At 34.1% G+C, this 11031-nt stretch overlaps 1 protein-coding gene across 1 annotated transcript in view; it reads left to right on the forward strand.

Moving 5' to 3' along the window:
- LOC140152794 (equilibrative nucleoside transporter 3-like) overlaps positions 1-8962 on the forward strand; it is a 34659-nt gene extending 25697 nt beyond the window's left edge. Inside the window, exons 9-14 of the mRNA XM_072175286.1 lie at positions 1842-1939; positions 3216-3323; positions 4149-4260; positions 4655-4740; positions 6413-6606; positions 7139-8962. Of these exons, the coding sequence (XP_072031387.1) occupies positions 1842-1939; positions 3216-3323; positions 4149-4260; positions 4655-4740; positions 6413-6606; positions 7139-7265 (725 nt within the window). The 3' untranslated portion in view covers positions 7266-8962. The remainder of the gene's footprint in view (positions 1-1841; positions 1940-3215; positions 3324-4148; positions 4261-4654; positions 4741-6412; positions 6607-7138) is intronic.
- The last annotated feature ends 2069 nt before the right edge of the window (positions 8963-11031 follow it).

The following is an 11031-nucleotide window of genomic DNA, read 5'->3' on the forward strand; positions in this document are numbered from 1 at the left end:
TTGGGTTTGCGAGCAATTTTACCTCATTTTGTTTCTTGTAATTTCAGAAATTTAAGTAAATGATGACAAATTTTTATCAACAATTGTGATACATTTTGTTTACAAGCAATATTATTAAGTAACTAAATGTCCTATAAAAAGCCGTCTCGAATACCGAGCGAAGGGAGCTGGTGATATCTTAGATCATACAGAGTCCCAGCACCGAGCCTGTGCTAGTCCCACATGGGAAGTTCAGTGCCAAACTCCTGTATTACATCACCACAATTCACAGAGGGTAAGGAAAATAGCATTTGGTCTTGTGAAACATTTAGCGGGTACATTGAGCTTACAGCAAAGTCGAACAGTGATAAGCAATGAGGGCTTGGCATTTTATAATTAGATACTGTTATCTCAACATTGTCACTATCAGTATTTATTTGGCATACAATACCAATTTGTTTATCGCTGGAGAACGTTGCACTTGAATTTCAACTGTGATCAATCATTCCCAGGTGCATTGTTCCCACTAAGGCCCTATGGCGCGCAATTAATGCAGAACTTGCCAGAACTGCACAAAACCTTGCAGAAAGAAAAAGTTTTCAGTCCGACTAGTTATTGAGATTTTTGGGCCAAGTCTTAGCCAAAAATCTCAATGAATAGTCAAATTGGTCTAACAACAAAATCCTTCGAGAGAACACTGCACATGTATTAGACATGGGACTGTTGCATTGCTTGAGACTGAAATTTCATAAGATGGCAATGGTTGTAATTACAGAAGCTACCATCTGGTCATAGTTTTTGTAAAATGTAGAGGATGATGAACTTTGGTGTTTGCTAATAATGTGAGAATTTTGCTATACAGAAGGTGTTACCATGTGTGCCTGCATGGTTGGCATTTCACACCAACTGGCTCATGCAAAGAAGGCACAAATGTTAATTGTCACTTGTGAAATCGTAATATGGGCTAACTTATGTATTCATGTATTTGGAAACTCTCAAATAGTAATTGGTAATTTAAAACTGTTGGGACAACCTCAAAGGGGAAATAAAGTTGGTCTGGTCAATTCTTGGCAGAGCTCTTGGTAACACTTGTTTTGTAGGCTTATAATTATATAGAATTTTATTACTCTCAATAACAATGTGTGGACTTTGATTTGTGCCAGATGACTAGTCAAGCTTACCTCATAGGCTCATACCCATTTGTATACATCTCTAGACTGTCTAGAATGGCAGCATACATCAATAATTATTATGCCATAAAATATCAATAAAATCATTATCTTCTTGGAAGACATGAATTCTCCAGATCTGGTGTTTTTACATTAAGGAACATCCAGGGTTGGTTTATTAGGGAAGGATTATTAATTAGCCCAAATACTCTATAAGAATTATTACAAACCAATGAAAATATAAAAATGTTTTAACCTTAAAAATTCATAAATTGGAACATGTTGCATGTGACAAACTGTATACTGCTGGTTTCTGCCTTAATTTTGGGTAATCAATAAAGAAAGCTCATAACATATGGTGCTGTAAGCTGACGACAGGCCATCTTCATTAATAGTTTTGTCACAGAGCCATTCCTAAGTTAAATACCTAATGAGAGATGTGTTTCTGATTGTTTTTTTTTTAAATAAGCATGCATAGATTCATTTTGTTCAAAGGGAAGAATTTTATTGGGATTTAATTGTCATAGGTGAGATTTTTGTTGTGGATGCACATGGGGGCTATTGGGACAAATATTAAATTTTAAAAGTATAGCATGTAGACAGCAGTCAAGATGTCTTGATCAAATGACATGAATCACTTTGTAACATGATTCACATTATAACATGGATTGCATATGTTTTGTTTATCCACAGCTGTTGGTGATCTGAAGGTGGCTGCCATCTTGTACTTTGCCTGTGCCGTGATTGTACTTTTCATGTGTGTCGTGACACTTTTCATAATGGTTAAAATGGTAAGTATCTGTTACCAGGAGTTATCACAGATCAACTGAAAGAAATGTACCGTTTTACAAAATGTAGATCAATTTGCTCGCAGGCCACAGAGGTACAAACTCATTTCAAAGATCTTATGTTTACTGTACATTTCAGAGCTGTTCAAGGGCTAAACTGCAATCGGTCGGCAGGCCACTTATTGAAAATCTGTGATATAGATAATGCAAGAATAATACAAAAACTTGGCACTAAATGTCCAATGATTGTTGCACTCATAAGCTACATGTATGTGAAGAAATATTAGGTACACTGTATGCCCCATAAAGTAAACAATAAGAAAATAAAAATAAATGTATTTTGAGATTAACACCAGAGATTAAGATATAACCTGAGATATAGATGCTTGAAAAAACTTTCCAAACTTTTATTGAGGAGTTTATATATTGACTAACTCTTTAATGTCTGGATCATTACACTCTGTGAAATGGAGCATACTGTAAAGTGCATTCAAGATGTTAGAAATACTCATGAGCTCATGTATTATTCATTGATTAGCTTGGATCTCAATGTGTTTTAGCCAAACATTAGCTTAAAGCACAGTCTTCCACTGAAAGCATAAGATATTGTCAACATTTAGGGTTAGAATTTAGAATCACGGTGTTCGATGGAATTCAGGCAATTGGCTAGAAATTTAAACAGCTGATCTGTCATTGAATGAAAAAGTCTGTCCATATTTTGACCTTGAGGACTTACAGGTACATTTGTGTGTGATTTTGCCTTTATTCATCATTAGACCCAGTTCTCAGTTCACAGAATTTTCCCAGTTATTTTTTAACAATTCATCATTGGTCACATCATCTTGGATGCATACCAGGGTAGGCAGGATGATATATTTGGGTTGGATTAAAGCTTGGATTAGTTGTGATGTTCACAGTATAAAGTTGCTCTATTCTTAGCATGTGATGCATTATTAAACTAATGCTATATGTGCAAATTAAATTTACACTGTCTCCCAGCAATTTATTTGAGCTGCCAGATTAAGGATATCAATTTGCAATGTCATTCATAATTGGGTTGAACTGTATCTTCTTAAAGCACACCACCAAATGCCTCATTTATTTCAATAAAGCTGGCTCAAACCAATACAACTTACAAAAGTACTGACCGCAATTTTTTCATAATTGGGTTGAAGTGTATCTTCTTAAAGCACACCACCAAATGCCTCATTAATTTCAATAAAGCTGGCTCAAACCAATACAACTTACAAAAGTACTGACTGTGATTATTTTGTTTCAGCCATTTGTGAAATACTACTTGGACCAAGTTAAGGAAACATCACTGGAAGAGAAGGAAAGGGAAGCAATAGAGGGCGAGAGACCACCTCTCCTAAAGATATTCAGAGATGTAAGTTCCTGCTGGGTTTTCTAAACTTACTGATCTTGCAAATGTTGTTCAGGATTTTTTGCATTTTTTGAAATTCAATATCAGAAAACAATGTGCAGATTATCAATCCACAACATAAATTATTATGGGCTGTCATCAGTTTGGAGTAGCTCTTTTACAAGCATGAAATGCTGACTACCATTTAAAGCTACACATTCACTGGTGTGGAGGCATGTTGAGACCAAATTCATGTGTCCTTATTTAACACAAGCACATTCAATGTCTGATTTTGCAGAACTCAAGTCAGAATCATGAAGGACATTCTTTGCAGATTGTCATCTACGCAATGCCATTCGCATGGCAACTCAGTTGAAGACTGAAGGTTTCAGTCGCAACATTAGTTCGTCCATCATAAAATAAGTATGTCTGGTTGCCAAATTTAAATTCAATCTTAAAGGGGCATTTCGTGATCCACAGCCTCATCCCCCCACTTTTCTCAAAAAAAGTTGAGATTTTTATATCACTGGAAACCTCTGGCTACATAATGTTCATGTACAAAATATTTCTTGCAGATTAACTTTCGTTTTGCAAAGATATCGTGAAATTTGAATTTCGTTCTGGTGCACCAGAACGAAATTACAACGCATTGTCTATGGAGCAGTGTAATACACATAATCATGCATAACTCACAAACGCATAAAATCTGAATCAACTGAAATTTTGGGAATAGGCTTTTTTCGTGGATATGTACTGAAAAATGTCATAAAAAGAGGATGCTAGGATCACAAAACACTCCTTTAATTTCAAGTTATGTTTATTCTCAACATTCATTTTTTCCCATTTTAGATCTGGCTGCAACTATACAACATTTGGGTAACATTCTTTGTGACACTGACTGTTTTTCCATCCATCATGGTAATGGTTGCTCCTACTTCAGAAAATATGGCCCCATTCATGCGTAAGTATTCACTTTTATTAAGCTTTTGCCAACTGTAACTGAAAAACAAATCACATTGCATTGTGCATCAATGTTAAGAGCATGTACAACCAAATTTTACAAATTGTAGAACAAATAGATGTCACTCTAAACCTGATACCCCAATCCTGTAGCAATATCCTAATCCTACCTAACCCTAATTCAAATCTCTTGAAATGGCAGCAGTTAAGTGTTGCCTCAATTGCTTTCACATCAGAACAGTTTACATCTTATATGCTTAATGTGTACCAATGAAAGAATCAGAAAAATACCCATTTCATGAACAAAATAATGCATAAAATATGCAATTTAATTTTTTTTTTTAACAAGTGAGTAATTTAAATATATTAATTTTTTACTTCTCTTCTCTTAACAGAGAAATTCTTCATCCCTATAACATGTTTCCTGTTGTTCAATGTTTGTGACTTCCTTGGAAGCTGTGTGCCTGCATGGGTGAAATGGGTAAGTTACACATTGTGTAAATTATGCAAAGATTGTGTCTAATAATATGTCTATAGTGTAAAACTGGCAAATTCAGATGGGGACAGGCGGAATCCAAGTAAATCAATAAAAGTGTGAACAAATTATAATCTTTGCCCAGAGCAGCCAGAACACATAAACATCAAAAAGAACCAGTGCATCTGGCCAGATTTGAACTAGCAACCTTTGTGATACAATGCTCTAACCAATTGATCCACAATAGCAGGCTGGAGAAGAGCGGTAGATTGAAATCTATCCATATTGGGTTTGAATTTGTTTATGCTATCAACCAAGAAAATTAAAGTATGATAATTTCAATTCAAAAGTGCACTGCAACAAGTAATGAAAATCACAAAATCAAATTTGATCAGGCTATGTGGAATATTCCTGAAAAAAAAACCTCTGGAAATGATAGCACCATGCCAGACCACATTGTGAAATATTGCGTTAGTTGAGCCATTTCCCAAGGTTGTATGACAAAGCAATTGATAACATTGTTTGAACTGACACTTTGATAACCTATTAATCAGCCGACTCTGATCATGTTTTAAACTACAAGCATATCTGTCAAAAAATAGATAACATTTACCGGTATCAAATCGCATGTTCACAGTGCACTTTTTTACATTTTATATTTCTACCTCACTTTTGTTTTGTTAGAATAAAATAATAATATCTAAGTCAAGATTTTGTTCAATGTAATGTTTGTGTGCATGAAAATTGAATGAATTTCACAATTGCAGTTGATTCACAAAATTTTCATTCTATGTGAATGTACAAATTCAACAAAATTTCAGGACTCTCTCAATACACAAAATTTTAATACCACAAAAATATCATGCTTTAAAACAGCATAAAACACTTGTGACAAGTTTCTTAACTTTTCTGGCTGATTGCAATTCTTGTTCAGTGGGTGTTGCTGGCATCCACTACTCAAAAGCATTAGCGCCAATCCGGCATGAAATGGATGGGACAATCGACCTGAATTGTCAAAAAGTGGCTGAAAAGAACAAAAAAATGGTCATTTTGCCAGAAGGTGGGGGAACACATCCCCCAGGATTGACGCCCATGCTCAAAAGACCTACTTATCGTCTACGACACACTAATAAAACAAATATTCTCAATTTTTGTTCTTCAAAAGTTCTCGTAATACAAACAGTGTGGTTGTGCTTAGCCAGGAATTACTTAAGGGTAGACGAGGAGTTGTTGGTCGAAGCAACCAAAAAAAATCGATTTTCATTCTCTAGATCAATAAATTATTGACAAATAACACCTTGATGTTTTGCAAAGGTTCATTCTACAAATTATATAATTTGAAAACTTGCTTAATTTATTGTTGTTAATGAGTTATGTACATTTTACAAAAGTGTTGTTGTTGCAGCCCTCTTTACAACATAACTCAAGAACCACAGGACCTACAAAATTATTTCTGTGATATTTGAATTCTTCTACACGCTTCATGGAAATGAGCAATGCAATTTTGCCAAAGCTCATTACCATTATGAATGTTGTGAACTACCAAATCGCAACACTTTAAAATAGTGTATTACCTTAACCGTAACCTTTTCTTTGAAAAGTAAGCAAACCAAATTATTTTATGTTCTTAAATTTAAAAGTAAAATGTACATGTACCTCTTACTCTATTTTATTGCAGCCATCTGCAAAATACACATGGATCCTTACCACTGCCTTTTTTCTGTTCTGCCCCAGCTTCCTCTTAGCCCTCCACCGTCTCGCTACACGACACCTTCCTGTTTTCCTTAATGATTGGGCCTACATTGTTGTTGTCATAGCCATGGGTCTTAGCAATGGATACCTGAAAACTATTGTCATGATGGATGGACCACAGTAAGTGTTTTATATATATTGCATACTTATGAAATTGCGGGTAACCAGTATCCTAAATTCAGGTTTAACTTTGAATTGATCTGCATGGGATTCAATTTTATTCAGTAAGAGAGATCAGTCTATGCTGAGCCCTCAGATTGTTCTATGGTTTCATAATAGTGCTACATGGTCCTAGAAGGCATTGAGACAAACAGCATGCATATGAAATGATCCAATGTTGATCAAGCGAGATGAATTTTTTTTTTTAATTGTGTCCCTCTTTCTGACTTTCAGGGGCTCGCAGGTCTGGTCATTATTGTCATTAACAATATTTTATTTTTGATTCGGTACAGGTAATAATATAGTAGTATTAATGAAATCAATTTCAATTGTAAATAGTTCAAAAAAATAGTTTTCCACATATCTAGAATCTTGAGTACAGTTATAATATTCACTATAATTCTATGAACAGACCTAAATTTCCATGAATGTGTAAATGCAATTATATGTTGAATGTTGAAGTGACAAATTTTCTTTTATCTTTGTTTTTCAGAGCTGTAAGAAACCCCAACTGGGCAGGAAAAGCCGCCTCAATGATGGTCCTCTTCCTAGTATTGGGCATCTTCTGTGGTATTCAGTTCTCATTGGCTTTCCCACCATTGTCACAGATTGGTAGTTAGACAAATCAGTCTGTATATTCATCCATATGATAACAAGTGAACAACGGTACCTTCAAAACACTAAAAAGTTTCAGGTGGTGTGCTCAAGTTTGTGTTGCATTGAATGATTGATCAGTGTATACAAACTAAAATCAAGTCTTGTGTGATCTGCGTCTTGTGTGATCTGGCTAAACAATTGCATTATATTTAACAATAGAACCGGGCATTACTACTTTGCATTTATAATATAAAAGGATTCATCATCACAGATTGAGCATGCTACCTGATTGGTGTCTTGAAGGTGCCTTCTATTGAATATTTTTGTGTTGGTTTTATTGAAAGAAATAATTTGTGGCATACTTTTCAAGTAGTTACACACAGATTTCTTGCATGTAAAATCAACAGAAAATACAATGGGTTTAGTTTTTCTGGATTCATCAGTTTTGGTGTTTACACTTGTAATTTGGGTGTTTTCACTTGCAATCACATTATGTAGATCAATTAACCTGTTATTCAAATGAGGTATGTGCCCAGAGAATGTATGTATCTTGGTGTCAAGTACATATGCACTGAAACATATCACTTTCAAAAATATATGTTGTTGTGTATTGCCTGCCTGCACATACATTCACATTGATGCAGTGAACTTGCCATGGTGACTTACGCTACCCTATAATAACAGTTGGTGCTATTCAGTCTATTTAATTCTGAAAATGAATCTATTATTATTTGACCAACACCCAAAGTGATGAATCCGCAAAACAAACCTTTTCATAAGATACATATTTTGTGTGTGAGCATGTCTCTCAGAGACAAAAATAAACAAGTGTCACACTCAGTCATTCGGCTGGTCCAACAGACTGATTGTGTCTAACTACTATTATAAAGTTGTGTGTTGTTAAGCATGGAAAACAGGAATGAGTAAGGAGGATTTAGGATTAACCAAGGATGAACTAACATGTTGTTTTGTTACATAATAAGAGTTGTAATTACCAAGGGAACTTACATGACAGAAAGATTAAACTAAAATCATCATACCTACAGTATAAACAACTTTCTGTGTGAAGTTTTGTCTGCAACCAAAAAGCAGGGATAGAAATGTGTCATACAGTACAAGAATCTATCTTGATCCTTGCAAAAGAATTTTGCAGGAATCGTTTGTGTTTTGCAAAATTTTACTGTTGAGATTTTTCAAAACTTACAAGAATCAACTTTGATTCATGCTTTGTTAGAATTGATTCATGGATTTGCGGCAGAATTCTAAACCAGGAAAGGGTTGATGTTGGTAATAGAGTTTGCTATTATGTATGTATATATAAATCACAAACATTGCTATAAATCAGAAAATATGATGAATGGACAAAATGCAGTAAACAATGTCAAATCTGTTTCAACAAATTCCGTCTTGTGAAGTACAGGGTGATTTGTAAATTATATAGAGTTCAAAAATTTTTGTATTATTTTTCTGATAAGGAATGAACTGATCTTATAGCTGTAAATTGCTTCATACTGATATGACATTGCTATATATACTATGATTATTCCCTTGCTTTACACCAGGGATCTTTGATATACAAATTAGTACACTCTACCTTGAATGTACAAAATTGTAAGAAATTCAGCCAACTTTGGGGCTATCTGCATGTCTCTCACTGTTGCTGAGATCAGGGGCCAGGTTCACAAAGCTTGACAATCAGGGATGGGTATAATTACTGCCTTTGATGAAACATACCACTTTGTGAATTTGACCCTAGATAATGATATATAATATTGCATTATAGCAATTATCATTGTTATTCAGGAAGTACAATGTACATAAATCTGAAAACAGCAAGTCTATCATGCAGCAAGCCTCAAATAATGGTCCGTTACAAGAAACTATCTGCTATCACCTGCCCTATTGATATTAAGGCTGATATATTTTTAATGTGAAGCAATAACTGCCTAAATTATTCCGACTACCTTTTATTCTGAATCGAGGCTGATTTATAGCCTATATTACATTCTAGGTGTACACAAAATTAATTTATTCCATTTGTGTGTATTTGTATCAACTCTTATTCTCAAATATTCAAGATGTATGCCACTCACAAGATTGTGGATGTCTGCACAGTGTTGCCAAGGTACCCGGTACACAAAGTACCTACACAGTACCAATGCTGCTACTGCATGCACATGACTCACCAGCAACAGCATTGCATGGGTACTCCCATGGTACTGCACATTGCCACCCAATTATCTTGGCTAAGGTGTACCTGTGCATTCAGCAACAATTGAAATCTGGTAGAGAAATTTTAACTTCAACTCATTTGATTCCAACTGCCTATTTGCTGTAAATAGCAAAGCTTTGTCTTTTCTTGAGTAGTTTTGGTTACTCCTTCATGTAAGAAATCGGCAAAACTAGTGTGAAAACTTCATGAAGGATTATAAGCTTTTATGATATATTTATAATCCTTCAATTTATGCTAATCTAACTCTGCATGTCTTACATGAAGGAAACACCATAGTTTTAGGCTTTTTAAACTGATTTATATTCATGTGGTATAACTGATGATATGCCAGAGCAAAAATCTGGCAAGTTTATTACAATGATGGTTTAAGAATTAGATATTTGATGTAGGTATGTATGACCAATGTTAGTGTATATTATGGACCAATGCAGTTTATCTTCATAACATTAGTGAGCTAATTTACATAATGATGGAGCCTTGTTTACAGTAAAATATTTCATGTTTTGAATCGTTAGCTGGTTGTCTAGTGATAAAATGCAGTGACTTAACCCCCTGAGCACTACCTGCCAATCTAACATTGCCTCTGATTGGTCAATTACATGATGTCATCATTTTAATCACCAATCATAATAGAGCCTTGCAAATAATTCACCCCAATTTTTTTTTGTGTATTTATTCAAAACAAGGTTGCTGATTGGTCCAATTGATAATGAAAACTTCTTTTTGGCTAATCAGCAGGTAGTTCTCATGGGGTTACAAACATCTTGAGATTTTTCTTCAATTTATACTTATTATCCATATTATATTTTCCAAATTCTGTGTGTGTGGCTAAAAAAAAGCCATCCAACATTTCACAAGGTTTTAATAACAGGGCGTCAATTATTGTTAGATTAGTTTCCTTTTGTTTTACAAAGATGTTGATAGTCTTTCAATTTATGTTTAGATTTAAACAATGCAATTAACTTCCCAAAGAGGTTTATTTATCTGATGCAGTTGATGAAAAAAAGAAAACAGCTCAAGTGTAGCTTTCTTGCATTGTAATACTAGTAGTTGATTTTGTTTTAGGGTGTTATTATTATAGTTTTTGAATTGAAAGGCTTAAAGGGTGCGACCTGATCAACTACATCATCACCCATTTTCAGCATCAAAACTCATGTCAATTTCTTCTAATTTAAATATGAATTTTATATGAATAAATCTCATATTATTTGAAGAATATTATTATTATTACTGAAAAAAGACCAAAGATTACCTCATTTCTTGCAGTTTTCTATTAGAATATGATTTCCATTATAATTTTTTTAAATTTGTTATACATGATAACCATTTAATTATTCTCGTCAGTTTTGTTGTTTAGTCAACCTTTTTAAAGGATATGGCTTGAATTATGAATTTAACATGCTGCAAATTTGTTAATGCAAGTATTTTCTGTTGTATAATGGATTATGAAATCCTTATACATTTTGAAGAACTCCATTCTTTGTTGTATAACATAAAAACAAACTTGTACCATACAATCAATATGTGTTATTTGATTAACAATTACAACGATTAAT

This window comes from Amphiura filiformis, chromosome 5, assembly GCF_039555335.1.
Source record: "Amphiura filiformis chromosome 5, Afil_fr2py, whole genome shotgun sequence".
NCBI lineage: Eukaryota > Metazoa > Echinodermata > Ophiuroidea > Amphilepidida > Amphiuridae > Amphiura > Amphiura filiformis.